The sequence below is a fragment of the Cervus canadensis genome, chromosome 4 (assembly GCF_019320065.1).
Source record: "Cervus canadensis isolate Bull #8, Minnesota chromosome 4, ASM1932006v1, whole genome shotgun sequence".
Taxonomy (NCBI): Eukaryota; Metazoa; Chordata; class Mammalia; order Artiodactyla; family Cervidae; genus Cervus; species Cervus canadensis.
Window position 1 is genome coordinate 4101462 of NC_057389.1, and position 18383 is coordinate 4119844.

The following is an 18383-nucleotide window of genomic DNA, read 5'->3' on the forward strand; positions in this document are numbered from 1 at the left end:
AGATGGCTGGATGGCATCACTGACTCGATGGGCATGAGTTTGAGTAAACTCCGGGAGTTGGTGATGGACACGGAGGCCTGGCATGCTGCGATTCATGGGGTCGCAAAGAGTCAGACATGACTGAGCGACTGAACTGAACTGAGGAGGTATTTATGTGACTGGATAGAATTTTTTATGATTTTGCATCTTCCTAGTGACAATGATGCAGGATAATTGGGAAAATAAAGTGACGCTGTATATGTGTCATATGTGACCATATTTAACAGTTCACACACGCACATGGTTACAGGAAAATTCATCCTTCAAAATAGTTTTTAGCAGCCCTGTGGTTCTATTTCATGTATCTGATTTTGCTGAGGTACAGACAAGAGGCTACTGTCAGGATATGAGCTCAGCAAGCAACTCACAGAGGCTACTTGATTCTATATGTCAGGCGAGTATGCTCCTTGGTTCTGTCTTGTAACAACAAAGATTTGGAGTAACGAACATTAAAGCCCTCTGCGCGTCACAGCTCTCGGGTCTTGGACAAACTGTGTTATAGCTCTTAGACAAATCAGTGTTACAGCTCTATTTTATTTAGAAGATAGCAGGAGAATTCATCCTTGAAGTGTGAGGGCATGCCAACCCAAAGACATGAAGAGAAGAGAGTGGAGGAGCACACCAGCACTTGGGGACCGGCGGGGAGCGGGGGGCGTGGGGAAAGAGAAAGAGCGTGCTAGCAAATGGGGAAGAGAGAGAGAGAGAGTGCGGAGAGCGAGAGAGGGCTTTGGCTCCTCTTTTTATATGTTTTTCCCTCCCCTGGGCCTGCCCTATGCAAATTGGCTTAGCCAGGAGTGCTGTTTGTTCTACCTGAAGTCCTCACTCTGGTCCTCGGACCTTCCTTTGACCTTCCTCTGTTCTATTTTCACGGGTTTTTCCCTTCCTTGTCTTTTAACCACCGCCATTTTGGACTCCTTTTCCCTATTCTAACTACCTAACATATACATGTTCCCAGGACAGTAGTGATGAAAATTTTTTGGGTGGTGGGATCAAAAATACCCTGTAAAGAAGACTAACTATAAAAATAAAGTGGCTTAAGAAAATGTTTTTTTTTAATTAAGATATAGTTGACAATATTAGATTATGGTAATACAACATAGTAATTCAAAATTTTAATAGACTATACTCCACTTATAGTTGTAAGAAAAAGGTTTTCTTTTTTTTTATATATAGAAAATAGAGTACATTACTGAGGGGAACATTAGATTGCTGTGAGAAATATCAATAATCTCAGATATGCAGATGACACCACACTCATGGCAGAAAGTGAAGAAGAACTAAAGACTAAAGAGCCTCTTGATGAAAGAGGAGAGAGAAGAAGCTGGCTTAAAGCTCAGCATTCAGAAAACTAAGATCATGACATCTTATCCCATCACTTCATGGCAAATAGATGGGGAAGCAGTGGAAACAGTGAGAGACTATTTTTTTGGGCTCCAAAATCACTGCAGATTGGACTGTAGCCATGAAATTAAAAGACACTTGCTCCTTGGAAGGAATGTTATGACCAACCTAGACAGCATATTAAAAAGCAGAGACATTACTTTGTCAACAAAGGTCCGTCAAGTCTGATTTTTCCAGGAGTCATGTATGGATGTGAAAGTTGGACCATAAAGAAGGCTAAGCACTGAAGAATTGATGCTTTTGAACATTGATGCTTTTGAACTCTCAAGAGAAGACTCTTGAGAGTCCCTTGGACTGCAAGGCGATCCAACCAGTCCATCCTAAGGGAAGTCAGTCCTGAATATTCATTGGAAGAACTGATGTTGAAATTGAAATTCCAATTCTTTGGCTACCCGATACGAAGAGCTGACTCATTTGAAAAAGACCCTGATGCTGGGCAAGATTGAAGGTGGGAGGAGAAGGGGACGACAGAGGATGAGATTGTTGGATGGCATCACCGACTCAATGGACATGAGTTTGGGTAAACTCTTGGAGGTGGTGATGGACAGGGAGGCCTGGTGTGCTGTGCGGTTCATGGGGTCACAAAGAATTGGACACAGCTGAGCGACTGAACCAGAACTGAACTGAAAGATTTTGAGCTTCCTTGGTGGCTCAGTGGTAAAGAATCTGCCTGCCAATGCAGGAGGCATGGGTTTGATCCCTGGGTCCGGAAGATCCCCTGGATGAGGAAATGGCAACCCACTCCAGTATTCTTGCCTGGAGAATCCCATGGACAGAGGAGCCTGGTGGGCTACAGTCCATGGGGTCCCAAAGAGTCAGATACAACTTAAGTGAATAAACGAACAGCAACTGAAGATTATAAAAACTTATATTGCTATGTATTTTGTATTTTATGCAGGTTTTTTTTTTTTTAACTGTTCCTTTTGTTACTGAAGAAAAATTGTTTTGTTCAATGCCAGCTGCTTTATTTATGGGGAGAGGTAAAGACTAGGGCCATGTTTCAGGTATAAAGTTAGAGCCCATGGGCCCACCACTTCCGGGCCCTGGGTGTGAGGTTGACCGTAGTTTTCAGACCGTGAATGAGGAGGGTCTCGGGGAAGGGGGAGCAGGGAGTTAGCCCCAGTTCGACTGGTCAGCTGTCTGGAGGTGCTGAGACAGAGCCGTCTGGGGTTTTATCTTCTGTGTTTGACAAAGGTGAGTCTGTTCGCTTTCCTTATGCTTTGTTTGCCAGCTGCCTATGCTGCTCTGGTGTTGGGAAAGTCTGTGATGCCTTGAGGAGGAGCTTCGTGAGAACCGTTTCTCCTTTCCGGGTCCTGCCTCCATTTTCTTGTGTTGTCCTGAGTCCCACCCTGAAGGCGGCTTCTGTGAACATCTCCTCTTTGAGGCCGGCCGCAGAGAGGTTTTCCTAAACCTCATTCTGAATGCTCGGAGTTGAGCCCTTGGTGACAGAGGCCTGCCCTCAGTGAGAAAGCGTCCTTTGCCGCGGGGGCCCTTTCAGTGTTTCCCGCCCATCGCCCCCACGCGGCTCCCGGTGGCTCTGACAGGCGGCAGCGATGAGCAGCGTGAGGCGTCTCTGAGAGAGGCCCTTTCCATCTTTCCCGCCTCTCGCCCCCCCCCCCCCGTGGCTCCCGGTGGCTCTGACTGGCGGCAGCGGTGAGCAGGACTAGGCCTCTGAGAGCGAGGCCATTCCCGTCTTTCCCGCCCCTCGCTCCCGGTGGCTCCTGGTGGCTCTGATGGGCGGCAGCGGTGAGCAGCATGAGGCGTCTCTGAGAGCCGGGGCCCTTTCCGTCTTTCCCGCCCCTCGCTCCCCGTGGCTCTGACTGGCGGCAGCGCGACGCCTCTCAGAGCTGAGGTGGGAGGAGGGTTTCCCACGCCGCCCGGCTCTCAGAGCGGCTCTGTCCAAGCCTGGAGCCCCCGGCCACACACGGACGTAGAAGAGGTATAAACGAAACAGCACCACGTGAGATAACAAGCTCAGGCCCTTCGCCCTCTGGTCCCGGTTCAGATCCCCAGTGGCCTTGTGAGACGAGTGGTTACAGTGTTGCAGAGCAGAGAGAGAAGACATGTCGGTCACCGCGGAAGGTTCTCTGTAGAGTGTTCCTTGTGCTTTGTCCTGCAGCGGCGGGGATACCAGCGTCTTCTCTTGGATTTGAAGCTCAGCTGGCTCACTGTTCTGAGGCCTTTGGCAGTCAGGTTATGCCCGCAAATCAGGAATCCCCTGCTCCCCCTACAGAAGGACTTGAGGGCGGCGTCGGGCAGGCCGGCCTGTCCTGGAAGGGCTCCCTGATGGCGCTGGAAATGCCCGCTGCTGGTTCTCCGCTGCTGTAAGAAATGCCCGCACACACAGCAGCTTAGAACAGCACAGATCTGTTACCTCATGGCTTACTAGTCAGAAGGGCAACACAGGTCCCATCAGACTAGAATCATCTGCACTGTGTTCCTTTCTGGGAAATTGAGATATTTTCTCTTCCCTTCAGGTTTTTGAGGAAATTCGGTTTCTTAAGTTGGTAGGTCTGAAGATCCAACATCTTGCCAGCAGCTCTAGAAGCCGCCCACATTCCTTGGCCCCTGGCCCTCTTCCTCTAGACACAAAGCCAGAGAAGGCAGGTGGAACCTCTTTCACAGTTTAAATGTCCTCTACATCTTCTTCTATCACATCGCTGACTTTAGCTGGTAGAGGTTCTCTGTTGCTCTGAATAATCTAGGACAGGCACCTTATCTCAGCATCCGTAACTTTAATCTTATCCACAAAATCTCTTTTGCCATATAAGGTGGCAAATGAGGGCATAGATATCCTTGGGAGTGGTGTTATTCGGTCTACCAGATGCAACCAGATTAATTCTTTGCATGTTATTAAGGAAAAATAGCTTATTTGAGATATAGTTTATTTGAAGAAGATAATTAAGAGCCTGCCATCTTTATCCACCTTGATAAAATATCATCAAGATACCTCTGAATTAACAATTTGCTCATATTTTATCTTTTTTTAAAAAAGAAAACCTGTACAAAAATGGTATTATCATGAAGATAAATATCTGAAATCAATGTTAAAGAAAATAATCCTGTCAAATTGTAGGTAATTAATGTGATTGACTTAACAGCTTTCCCACATATTAGAATGCTAGCTTTTGATTATTATGATGCCTTAATAAAATCTGCTTGATTTTAATGTTTGTTGCCATTTGTTCACCTTAGATTTCTGACTAATTTCTTATTTATTATTAAAATATTATGTAACCATTTAGTTTAATCTAATGATTCTAGACTATAGTCTATTATTCAGTGCAGTGATATTCTGTAATCGATTGTTCTTAATAGTTTTTGAGGCTGTAGTAGTTATCTTTCTCATCTTTGATTTTATTTTTCTCATTAGCTAAGAAACCTTTCCAGCTTGGACCTACGTCATATCACTGAACTGGATAATGAAACCGTGATGGAAATTGTCAAGAGGTGCAAAAATCTTAGTTCTCTCAATCTCTGCCTGAACTGGATTATAAATGACAGGTAACCACCTTAACATCTTAAAAACACTTTTTCAAAGGGAAGCTTGTGTTCTGTGTACCAAGTACTGACTATCATTATAATAAGGCATGTCTACTCTAAGGAAAATGTGATATAGCCATGACTTTTAAAATAGATATTTTTAAGTTTTGAAAAAACATTTAGAAGTATACTTTTAACCCATCCAGTTTTGGGGCTTCCCTAACGGCTTGGACAAGAAAGAATCTGCCTGAAAGAGGAGACCCAGATTTGATCCCTGGGTGTGGAAGATCCCCTGGAGTAGGAAATAGCTACCCACTCTAGTATTCTTGCCTGGAGAACTCCATGGACAGAGGAGTCTGGTGGGCTACAGTCCATGGGGTTGCAAACAGTTGGACACTACTGAGTGACTCACACTTGTTTATATTTGCAGCAGAGTTTATGTGCTAAGATTCATATGTTTGTCTAAACAGTTAAAACAACAGAAGTCTATTGAATCTTCTGTCACTCATCCAAAACATTGTTTGTCACTTTAATATTTTTGCTACTTTTTGTGGTTGATTTTACTGTTCATTTATCAAGGAAAATGGTTCTGAGAAACTGTTTCAAACATTATGCATTCAGATCTTTTCTCTAGGATGACATTTTGTTTTCTGTATAAATAGAATTTGTTTTGAACGTTACAGTCATGTGATGGATAGTTTAATACGTAGTGTAAAGATGTGTAAAATGTTTTAAAAATAAGCATTTAAAAATATTTTAAAAATAGTTTTAAAAATAAACAGTGATAATTGATAGGTTAATTTTTCTGTGAAATATTGCATGAGGGGGGAAAAATGAAAGAACCCTTGAAAATAGACTTCTTTGTAGTGAAAATAACTGCAGAGTACCACTGTTCTGTGCTTACTCTGTGCTTGTCCGACTCTTTGTCACACCATGGACTGTATAGCCCGACAGGCTCCTCTGTCCATGGGATTCTCTAGGCAAGAATACTGGAATGGGTTGCCACGCCCTCCTCCAGGGGATCTTCTGACCCAGGAATCGAACCCAGGTCTCCTGCATTACAGATGGATTCTTTACCATCTGAGCCACAGGGAGTCTTATTGCTGATTAGTTTAGGTGGGTTCTTAAATATAGGCATGAGATAAGGTTCTTGCTCAGTAGCTTTTCAAGAATAAATAAGTTTTAAAAAAGGTCACCAAAAGTATATTGCTTTCAAAATAGAAAGCACTATTTCAGCTAAAATTAGAACCTATTTAGATTTAAATGTTTTTTTGTAAAATAGAGCAGCAATTTATAAAGTTTTTGTCAGATGATGCTTTAAATTTAAGACATTTCCCCCTCTCACTTTTAATTTCCTTTTATTCTTTTAACAGTAAAATCATGTAGACTTCATTTTCCCCAAGAATGGCAAATTCTAGTGGCATTCCTATAAATTACCAGCATTATCCTTTAAATTATGTGTGATAGCTTTTGACTTGGCTCTTTCTTAGTAACATTTTTCTTGAAAAATTTACTAAGCCAGAATTGGTCCATGGTCATCATTTATAAAGGTGTTTATTGTTTCTGAATAGTAGTCACTGTGTGAGGTGTATCAAAATCTGAAGAAAATTGATGAACATTTAAAAAATTAAATTCTTTTCTATAAACTACATTCTTCCACATGACCAATTATGTGACAAGTTTTAAAATAATCTTTTAAATGTCCATAACAACTGATAAAAAAAAGTACATGAAAAACATCATCCTGTGGTTTTAGGTGTTTAGCATTAGCTTAATATTCAGGTAAACTTCTTAGTAATGCTTCGGATTGAAAGGTGAAAACTGTGCCACGAAATGGATATGAAGATGATTGAGAAGACTCAGGACTTGGAGCCTACAGAGGTAAGTAAGATGCAGTCCATGTATGATCACAAGGGTTGTCTGCTCAGTAAACAGGTTTTGCTTTTGCTTAGATTTATATCATTTACACAAAGATACTCAAGGATTTCTCATCTTCTGGTGCTTCAAATGCTTGTGTAGCCCTAACTGGGTATTTACACATGAAAAAAGAGCAGCCTTCACCTTGCCTTTCCTTCCCTTTGTTAGGTTCCATCTGCTCAAATCCCTTTCCATAATATTTCAGTCGTTTTTTTTTTCCTATTTAACTATAATGATTATTTGGTGTTTGATCCTAAATGCTGTACTGTAGAGATTTATTTGCAAGGAATGAAAGTGTATTTTTATGTTTTTAATGGAAAAGTTTGAATTAATTGAGAAAACATGCATTTTAATGAGGTTGAGCGGTAGAGTTTTAAAGATCAGACTCTTTTAGGTTTTAATTACACTACTTGCACTTATCCTGTGTACTGTAATAGGAGTTTCAAACATTAAAACCCACTTTGCAGTGTCATCTAAATTAGTCAGCTCATTGTTCTTGCCATACTCTATCACTAAGCTAAGTAATATTTGTAATTATATTGGTATAAATCTAGGACTTCCCATCAGACTTAATTATAATTTCAGCACTTAGCCGGGATGGGTTAGTAACCTTTCCCATGGAGGACACTGGAATGCACTAATGCATTTAGCCTATCAATTAGTGTCTGTTTTAGATTTGTTCATTATTATTATCCTCTAGTAAATCAGGAAGCATTTATTAACCCCCTACTAAATACTTGGTGCTGTGCCTCAGACTGTGGGGCACTGAGTTCCTGCTGATCCCAAAGGTTTTCCTCTTTAGGTGACATAAGACTTAATGAGTGAGATGATCGTGAGCCTTGTAAGGATAGAGGGAAGGAAAGTAACCTTTATTATCCAGGTAATTGATAGGCACTTTACATGTGTTCTCATTTAATCCTTTCAACATCTTTTGTTCTGCTGAAGCTCATACTATTCCTATTAAATTTAGCCCGTTTGTTTAATTTTCCTTTGGCTTTTCCAATTGGATGTGTTTTTTCCATTTTTACTGCAGTAAGAATTGGATGGGGACAAACAAGAAAAAGCAAATGGCTGATGAGTCAATTTCCATTTCATAGTTGGAATTCACACACAATTGACATTTATACATAACATTCTTAGTTTTTTTTAAAAAAACAAATCTCATTATTTTCTTTCATAATAAAGTTATAATAGAACCTTTAGATACTATTTTATACCTAATGCCTATGAAAAGAATCTATGTTTAATGCTGCTTGCTTTAATAATGAATTCTTCACATGAAGATAAAGTTTGATACTCTTCTCAGATCTTTAGATATAAGATTTATCCTGGATTTGAAAAGATTTTAACAATAAATATTTTCGAAGTTCAAAATTTTAAAATATTTAGTAACTCAAAGTCTTTACTGTTAAGTGCATGGAACCTTTTAGCATTTTGTGGTTCTTAAATTGATCTGTGTGACTAAGACATGCTGTTCTTTATCTTTGTTTCTTAAAAAGCACTTTTTGTATTTAGAGAGTTAAACAGCGTGATATTTTCTTGTGTTCAGAAGGATGGTCTAGTAGTCATTTGACATTTACCATTGCTTTTGAATACAAATAAAATCCAAGTGGTTTATGAAAAGAGGACACTGACTATTTCTATTGATGATTTAAATTAAACATCTGGTTATTATTTCTCCTGTACTCTATCTGACTGGAAGCTTATTGGAATGTTTACTTGTATTTGATATGATTGTTTTGCTATTTCACATTCAATTTGGTCTTCACTGTTTTTTTTCTTTTCTTTTTTTTATGGTTGGTATTGAGTCCAGAAGCTGCATGACTTTTGTAAAAAACTAAATGGTTCTTACCTAGCTAGAGACTTATTCTTTGAATTTTCAGTTTAAAACAAAATTGAATGTATTAAATTTATTGAACACAGATAGCTGAGGACACTTTCTTTAAGGAGTTAATTTGCTGCGTGAGTCTTACGTTTATGTAAAGGGGGCTGTTGCCTCAGTGAACATCCTAAGATCTGAGGAGTTTTAACTCTTGAGATTGTTGTGACCTGTTTCTTTTAAATATAAAATAACATTTGCAATGTGTTACTCTTTGTTTATATGTACTAGTGTTTAGAATAGTAAGTATAAATGTTTTCTCATTAAATAGACTTTTAAATAACAACATTTTGAAATTGCAAATTGGTGAGCCAGAGTTGAGTCCAATCCACAGAGGTGTTTTGTTTGGCCCATACAATATTTAAAAAATTGAGTAAGTTGCCAACTTTAAAAAATTGGGTTGTTCACGTAAAAATCTGTATTTGGGCCTTCTTTTGGGAAAGTTGCAGATCTAGCAACATTGGACCCACATTTTCTCATGTCAGTGATCTTTCCAGGATGAGTAATGGGCTTTTCTCATCGGCCATTCTTCAATTTCTCCATTACTCCCACCTAGCATGATCTATTTTATAATATCCACCTGTCCCCACCTAGTCTACAAATTGAATTCTCCCTTATTGAAATTCAGAATGTAAAGATTTTTAGGTAAGGATTTCTCGTTTTAAATCAAATAGTTCTTTTTAAATTGAGTCTGATAAAATATATTAACAGATGATAGAGAGTTAATTAGTTTACTTAAATTAGTTCTTCCTTATTTCAGACCTCAGAACTTTGGCCAACAGGTTGAGGTTACAGAGGGAGACAGAATTCAGCTTAAAATAAGTTAAAACCTTGGTTTTCATTAACTGCCTTCCAAAATAGAGAACTCATTCCCACTTATAGTTCAAACAGGAGTGTTATAAACAAGTTTCCTGAATAACAGTTGAACTAGTATTAAACTACCCTCAACTTCAAGTCTGTGATTCAAAGTGAATTTATTTGCAGTGCTTAGTATTTGATTCACAATTCCTTTGTTTATAAAATTTTGAAAAGCCTTAAGACTTTTCTTTCTTTCCTTTTTTTTCTTCTCTTTTTCTTTTTCCACACAGAGCCCTTTTTAGTCCTTTAGGCACTCTGAGATTGAAGTCGTGGAGTAACAGATGACTCCACCGCCCCTTTCAGGGAGACTGACAGCGCCCTGGCTCGTGTAAAACTCAATGAGGCTTTCTATAAAGATTTTTCTAACTCCCTTGATCTTCTCTGGATGTTTATTCTGTTTCTTCTTTCAAATTTCCGTTGATTCAATAAAAAACGGTGACATTTAGAAATAAAGTTCAGAGAGGATTTGAGCAGGTGTTGGCGATATAAAATATTTGCTGAGTGCCCATTGTGTTTTATTTCCAAGAATTGTTTTGTGAACATATGCTATATATTGTTTTTATAAGTGTTCGAGGACTAGGTGGATAATCTACCATCTTCCCGTGAATGTCATGTCACAGTGGATTTAGAATTTTATTTCATTTCAATCCCCTAATATTACTTAATTCTCCTAGAGACAGAGGTTTAAAGATTGCCCAAGTGGGGGACAAACCTATCCATTAAAATCCAGCAGGCATAGTTGAATTTGAGTTGGAGAATGTTTTGTTTTCTATTAAAGTTAAGTGGTCTGGAGGAGACAAATACTTTTCACCTTGGAGTACTGAGTGTGAAGTTTGAACAGTTTTCTCCTGTAAAAGCACGAAAACTTGGAAATAAGGAGGCAGTAAAACTAGCGCTGCCATTGGAGCCGCTTGGTGCTGGTGCTCAGAGCAGGGCTGTCCTCCCTGCAGAGGCTGCAGAGGGGCCTGTCTGCATACCTGTGGTGCCTAATAATGTGGCTGGGCTGGTTGGGTGGACTTTTACTAAAACTGAATTTTATTTATTTCTGTAATTTTACTGCGTAGTTTTGAGTATGTTCTGTATGTATTCAGATTTTTTTAAATGAATAGTTGTTGTTTTACCGAGTTCTGGGAGAATTGCGGGGACAGAATGGAGCGTTTCTGAGCTAGTGACACCTGTTGGAGGTTGGCTAAGTTTTGACCCTCTCTTTTATAGTCACAGTTACTGGTAAGGCCATCCCTAGAACAACAGAATAATGCTGGGTTAAGTGCTCTTCAAGTCCCCCGGGCATGCATGTGTGCTAAGTCGCTTCAGTCGTGTCCGGCTCCTTGTGGCCCTGTGGACTGTAGCCTGCCAGTCTCCTCTGTTCATGGGATTTTCTAGGAAAGAATCCTGGAGTGGGTTGCCATGTCCTTCTCCAGGGAATCTTCCCGACCCAGGGGTTGAACCCATGTCTCTTATGTCGCGCGCGTTGGCAAGCAGGTTCTTTACCACTAGTGCCTCCTGGAAAGCCCCCAGGTCCCCTGACCATCTTTAAAAATGATGCCTCTGGTATCCTGTCTATTAGACCCTCTCTTTAAAACCATGCTTGCTTTTTGTAGTGCTTCTGAGGTTGAAGGGTATAATATTTTCTCTCTTTTGTTTTTGAACCAAGGTTAATAATAACAGGTAATAATAGCTACCATTTATTATAGTCTGTGCCACACAGTGCAAAATGATCACACCCTGTGTTGCATTTAATCTCTACAACCCTGAGGAAGAAATCAGCCTCATTTAAATGACGGGATTAAGGTCCAGGAAGATTAGAGCACTCTCAACTCCTAACTGGTGGAAACAAGCTTGGAGCCCTTTTTTGTGTCTCCAAAGCCCCAGCTCCGAGCACGAGGGGCGTGCTGTCTGGACACTGCCTGCCGCATGCCCCCTGCCCCGTGTCCTGGTTTGCTCGGGGCAGTCTCAGCCCCTCCCTGTTGTTCCGGGGTGCCGTCAGGTTCCTGTCTGTGCTGCTGCTGCCCCTTCTGCGATCCACACGTCCTGCTTTGGATGGTCCTCCTACCTCAGACTACGCTTGATCATTCTGAACGTCAGTAGAGTGTTCCCTTTTCTTTTCCTTGTGGGATATCTGAGAAGTGAGAGTTTCGGATAAGACCTGTTGTTGTTCAGTCTTTCAGTTGGGTCTGTCTCTTTGTGCCCATGGGCTGCAGCACACAGGCCTCCCTGTCCATCACCATCTCCCAGAGTTTGCTCAGACTCATGTTCATTGAGTTGGTGATGCCATCCAACCAATTCATCCTCTGTCACCCACTTCTCCTCCTGCCCTCACGGGAGGTCAGGGTGTTTTCCAGTGAGTCGGCTCTTCGCATCCGGTGGCCAAACGATGGGATATTCAGGGTTGATTTCCTTGTCAAGGGACTCTCCAAGAGTCTTCTCCAGCATGACAGTTTGAAAGCATCAGTTCTCATGTGCTCAGTCTTCTTTACGGTCCAACTCTCACAGCCACACATGACTACTGGAAACACCGCAGTTTTTTTTTTTTTTTTTCTTTTTTTTTTTAAAAATATGGAACGCTTCACGAATTTGCGTGTCATCCTTGCGCAGGGGCCATGCTAATCCTCTCTGTATCGTTCCAATTTTAGTATATGTGCTGCCGAAGCGAGCACAACACCGCAGTTTTGAATATGCAGACCTTTGTTGGCAAGTGATGTCTCTGCTTTTTAGTACGCTCTCTAGGTTTGTCATAGCTTTTCTCTAAGGGGCAAGCATCTTTTAATTTCATGGCTACAGTCACCATCCACAGTGATTTTGGAGGCCAAGAAAATAAAGTCACTGTTTCCATTGTTTCCCCATTTACTCGACATGAAGTGATGGGACCAGATGGCATGATCTTAGTTTTTTGAATATTGAGCTTTAAGCCAGCTTTTTCACACTCCTCTTTCACCTTCGTCAGGAAGCTCTTTAGTTCCTCTTCGAGTTCTGTCATAATGGTGGTGTCATTTGCTTTTCTGAGGTTATTGATTTTTCTCCTGGAAATCTTGATTCCAGTTTGTGATTCTCCCAGCCTGGCTTTTCTTATGATGTACTCTGCATATAAGTTAAATAAGCAGGGTGACAGTATACAGCTGACATACTCCTTTCATGATTTGGAACCAGTCTATTGTTCCATGTCTGGTTCTGATGGTTCTTGACCTGCATATAGATTTCTCAGGAGGCAGGTCAGGTGGTCTGGTATTCCCATCTCTTGAAGAATTTTCGATAGTTTGTTGTGATCCACATAGTGAGTGAAAGGCTCTAGTGTAGTCAATGAAGCAGAGGTTTTTCTGAAACTCTCTTGCTTTTTCTATGATCCAACAGATGTTGGCAATTTGATCTCTTATTCCTCTGTCTTTTCTAAATCCAGCCTGTACATATGGACATTCTTGTACTGTTGGACCCTAGCTTGAAGTATTTTTAGCATTACTTTACTAGCATGTGAAATGAGTGCAACTGTGCAGTAGTTTGAACATTCTTTGGCATTGCCTTTCTTTGGGATTGGAATGAAAACTCACCCTTTCGAGTCCTCTGGCCACTGTTGAGTTTTTCAAATTTGCTGGCGTATTGAGTGCAGCACTTTCACAGCATCATCTTTCAGGATTTGAAATAGCTCAGCTGGAATTCCGTCACCTCCACTAGCTTTGTTTGACTAAGACCTATAGATTTTAAAAACATCTAAATTTTGTAACAAAAACATTTTTTCCCCCAACAATACCATTTACAAATGCTCTTCATTTCTTCCTAACTTTATTGAGGAAAAGTAGAAAGTGTTGCTCATCTTCATGTCTAATACCACATCTGGCTCATATTTGATACCAAAAATAATTTCAGGGTGAATTTAGAATAGATATTTATTTAAGCATGTGATGATGCACATTTATTTTTACAAATGTTTTAGTTTCTGTAGATGCTGTCTGCCAGTTGTAATAAATTAATCATTGCAGAGTAAAGGAGAATACTAGGTGCTATATACTGTGAGTGAGTATTACTGAGTTAAAAAGAAGGAAGTAAACTTCAGTGAATGTTTCAGTACCTTTGGTAAAAAAATAACTGCTGTAACTAATTTGTACAGTATATGTGATTTTTCAAATAGCTGATGATATTTTTCTACAGAAGGGAAAGTTTCTCTGATGAAATGATGTGTGCTTTTATCCTCAGGTGAAATTCAAATTAAAGGTACTTTTTCAATGTTTGGTATGTAGTGATACTGGATATCAGTTCTGATATTGGTTTTTGAGTAATTCTAATTACTGGATATCACTTAAAGGAAATATTAATTAATATATAGCACTAAAGCATTTAACCTAGTACCATCACTTGAAAGGAAAATCTATATGAGATCATCTATATCTTACCTGTGTCAGCCAGCTTTGATATTTAACTCCAATTCTGAAGATGGGATGGAAACTGGATTTGACGTGGATGAGTTTGTCTTATTGATTTCTCCATGTTTGCATTATTTTGTCTTGTGGAATAATGTCAATTTTTATGATAGTTCCAACATATAATGGTAATTTTTAATTTCCAGTTTGTCTTTGGTTCCTAGTGAGCGATGATAATGTATAAGTAAACATTTTTGTAAGTAGTAATAGTAGAGCTTTTATACTATCATATTGGTATTCCTGGATGTGCTATTTAAATATTGCTACTGATTCTGTGTTTTTAAGGCAATATAAAGATGAGTGAATGTATGTATTAAGCCGTTAGTTTGTGGGATTAAAAATCATGTTTTATATGCTATGAAATCAGAATTCATGATCAAACAATGGGAAAGGATAGGCAGTTTGTATGATGAAGAACGCACTGCTGTGCCTTGGGAGGCTTCCTAACCTCAGACCCGTTTTAAAATGCCAACATTGAACAAAATCTTCATCTATTGATGAAAATGATAATAGTTTATTGACTGTTCAGACAAATATATGACTTCCTGCCCTGCCTCCCCTTCCCTGAGGAGTTGTCTTATTCTTAATCCCCAACCAGAAATGGTAATTAAAATAACTCACTGTTGTCAAAATTTTAAAATGTATGATAAATGAAGCCCAGTAAATAGTGAAAATATGAGAAAGGTGATTAAATCTGACAATTTCCTTGTAAAAGGCTTGAGATGATAAATATCTCCTGTGATTAGTTATTAATTTTGTGCAAGAGATTTTGCTTCAGCCTAAAATATTTTATGAACAGTGGCATAAAGAAATATCTTAGAAGATAGGTACACACATGTTTAACCAGAGGAAAAATTGCTGGTAATAATTAAAAACGGCAGACCTGACATGTGTGTGCCTGGGCCGTTTTCTGTATGATGGTCCTTTTAGAGATTAAAAAAGAAGACATGATGGCATGAAGAATGGCGGAGTACTTTCAGCTTGAACCTTTTTGCCTCATGAAGACGGAAAGGTTTTATGTATATCATTCCTCAACTGATAAAATGTTTAACTTAAGGTAGTGTAAAATAACTCCTTGCTTACTGAAGTGCAGATGTTAATGAGACCTGTTTGATTAGCAGTTCTAGTTGCACTGCCAATTATTTGCCTTATGAGTGCGGATCCCTTTATTGTTAAGGAAAAGAGGAAGTAGTGGTGGTCGTAATGCGTGCTGTATCACACCCCAGCGGCTGGATCCACAGCACGCTGCCCGACTGTCCGCCTGCGACTTGTGTGGCTGTGCAACGCTTTGCTTGTGAATCCCTCCTTGTAAGGGAAGCCTGCCTCTTTGTCTTTGGCCCTCTGCCCCAACCTCAGCCCCCGGTACCTCACATAGAGCCCAGCTCAGAGAAGTAATTTAATACCTATGTGTTGAGGGAATTATAAATGCTGCTTTTGTAGGAGGTATAAGTTTGTTTTTAAATTTGGCTTGAACTCTGGTTAAAATCCAGGCAGTTGGTTCACATGTCCTCTTTCTCCCAAGTTTTATTTCTGAATTAAATTGATACTTAATAAAGTAAGGGGCTACTGTTCTTGTCTGGACTCAGGTAGAGCTTGCTTTCTGTATTGCGTGCTTTTTATCAGAGCAGTAGCTCCGTTTTCTGTGCTTGTTCTGTCGGTCATGGCCGACTCTTTGCAGGCTCCTCTGTCCATGGGGATTTGCCATGCCCTCCTCATAGGTTTTAATGTTGAATCATTGGCTTCTGTCTTCTGAATAGAGTCTTTGGAATACTTTTAAATGAAGACCCAGAAACTTTGCTCTTCATACGTAATGATATCTTGTATTAACTGAAAGAGGCAGAGGAGACAGTTAGAGCTTCTTTTCTGTTTCTTGGTGAGAAGAGTGTGGCTGTGTGAGAAAACTGTGGCAGGTTTTTCTCAGTTCTTCCTGGAGCACTTTTAAGGGCTGCTGTTTAGTGTATGTTTAATATTTGGTTAATTGTTAGTAGGAACCTAAGCATACTGATTAAGGGCAGGTTCACATTAGAACAATTATCTGGTTAATTGCTCTGGTGCAAAAATAGGCTAAAAAATCATCAGAACATCAACTTGTGAAAGCACTGGCAGGAGTTGCAAAACCACCAAGCATCCCTACTGCAAATCACATCAGCAAAGCAATTAATTTAGGCTAATTGCTTTTCTGTTTGTTCAAGATGCACTTTGGAACTGTCTTTTGAAATCATGGCAATTAAGATTAGTAAGCAATATAATGAAAGAATGTTATAATTGTCACTATTTTTCAAAAATAGTAACTATTCCATATGAACCTATATAGTAGATCTGTCACTCATGTAGGTCTTTGAGATAATTAAAACAAAATGGGAATATGTTAGACACACAAGATATTCTTTAAAAATAAATTGAGTAGATTATCTTTCCAGAAAAGGTAGCACAGGGTTATCTTTAATCTGTAATTATCGAGTCGAATTATCTAGTGTCAATAATGCACGCTAAGGAGGCTTGTTCACATAGGAGGATTGTCCCTAACCACCAAAGACAGCACCGGCTGGTAGCGTTTTCTCTAGACAGATGTGTATTTGGCTTCTTGTATGGCTTCTCATAACGTAATCAGGGTTTTTGAATGTCTTAGAAACCAGATTAGGCATCCCTCCGTTTTTAAAGTTTTCCTTTATTGAGTATTATAATTTTGGCAGCACCAATTTGTCTAAAATTGAAAACGACTTGAGTTTCCAACTGTTTCTTTATGAAGCCATGTTGTAACTGAACCTCAGCTAAAAAAATGTCAAGCTTAGGAAATTAACCATTCCCCAGACCGCTTCTCTGTGCACAGTATTGTCAAACAGCAAGTAGCTGTTTCCTTCATTTCTCTCCTTCCTTAAGGAGCAGTTCTTATCACGCAGTGTGTTTACCGGCATATCCTGCCCCATGAAATCACCCAAAGCAGATTGTATTGTGTTGTATTAAGGACTGTGGCTCTTGAAACGAATCTTTTAGAGACAGTCATGTTAAAGGAAGTTTTGGTAGCATTTATCATTTAGTGAATTTCTGTAGCTGTGACAAAAAATTTAGAAAGATACTCATTAAAATTAGATTTGATACAATAAATTAAATTTCAAGTTTTGCTTTGGCATTCTACTTTTTGCTTGTTAGTGGATATAAACTTTTTTTTTTTTAATTTCTGGTTAAATCTGTATGAATAGATCTCTAAAGCCTCGCTGATGAACTATACCACAAAATTGTTTTTGTCTAGTGATCATTTCCATGGAGAAGAACAAAAGGATATCTAGTTTTTACAATGATATGTTTTTCTTTACTTTTTAAAATAAAATGTCATAGTTTCTACAAGTGCAGCATGGTGATCCAGATTTCTTGGTGATTCTATTCGTTGTAAATTGTTTGACTAGAAAGCTACATGCTGAAGGTTAAAATATCAAATCAGATGAAAATAAATATACTGATTAGATTAAATAGAAAAGTGTTGAGGACTCTTAGAACACAGAAAAATAAAGAAATCTAAATGATGGTATCAGTCACTAGGTCTGGATGTTGGTCTTCTTTTAAGTCTGTCGTTGAAGCAGCAGGACAGTGTTCTCTAGATTGGGGAGAACTCACGCTAGTTCTTCTTTTTGGTTTTAAAATATGAATTCTGCAGTTATTTATAGTGGAAAGATGGCATAGGTGTTAATAAGAGTTTGTCACTATTTGACAGGCTTTAGAAGATTGCAAACAATAGGCACACATTCCGCCCACCCCTGTGTGCATGCCTGTGTGTGTTAAGATGTAGCTGTCCTTACATCAAGAGGGCATCTTTCTCTGTCCCCTTGCACCTGCCCTGGCTTTGTGGCTTGCTCTAACCAATAGGATGCAGTGGAAATTCTGTGGGAGGGCTTCCAAGGTTTGGCTTCAAGAGGCCTTGTGACTTTTGTTCTTGCCTTCCTGGAAGCTGCCCTGAGTAGTCTCTTTGAGAACGAGAGGTCACCTGGAGATAGAGGTCTAGCCAGGGTCATCTGTCAGATGTGTCCGCGAGGCTGGGTCAGACCATCCAGCCTCATGCAGAACTTTGGATTCCTGCAGCCCTGTGAATAAAACCTCCAGGACTGCGCCACTGAGCCCAGACCAAATTGCTGGTCCAGGGACCCATGAGCAGGTAAGGGTGGTTTTGTTAAGCTACAAAGTTTTGGTGTGGTTTGTTACTCAGACAGTGATTTTGTAGCTGATCTATGTTGAAGTTTTATAGTAAATTGCCAAGAGTGTTTTATTCGTTATCCTATTTAATTATCATATCAACTCTGTGACTAGGTATCATTGCATGCGTGCGTGCTAAGTCAGTTCAGTCAGATCTGACTCTTTGCGACCCCTATGGACTGTAGGCCACCAGGCTTCTCTGTCCATGGGAT

The 18383-nt window shown here is 39.7% G+C and overlaps 1 protein-coding gene and 1 non-coding gene across 2 annotated transcripts in view; one reads left to right on the top strand and one right to left on the bottom strand.

Annotated features, from left to right (window-relative positions):
- Positions 1-4781: 4781 nt before the first annotated feature.
- LOC122439477 (F-box/LRR-repeat protein 17-like) overlaps positions 4782-18383 on the top strand; it is a 331995-nt gene continuing 318393 nt past the window's right edge. Inside the window, exon 1 of the mRNA XM_043464517.1 lies at positions 4782-4944. Coding sequence (XP_043320452.1) covers positions 4874-4944 — 71 coding nt within the window. The 5' untranslated portion in view covers positions 4782-4873. The remainder of the gene's footprint in view (positions 4945-18383) is intronic.
- On the bottom strand, positions 12128-12234 carry LOC122441046. Its single transcript, XR_006269191.1, has one exon. It is a non-coding gene; the product is annotated as a U6 spliceosomal RNA (small nuclear RNA).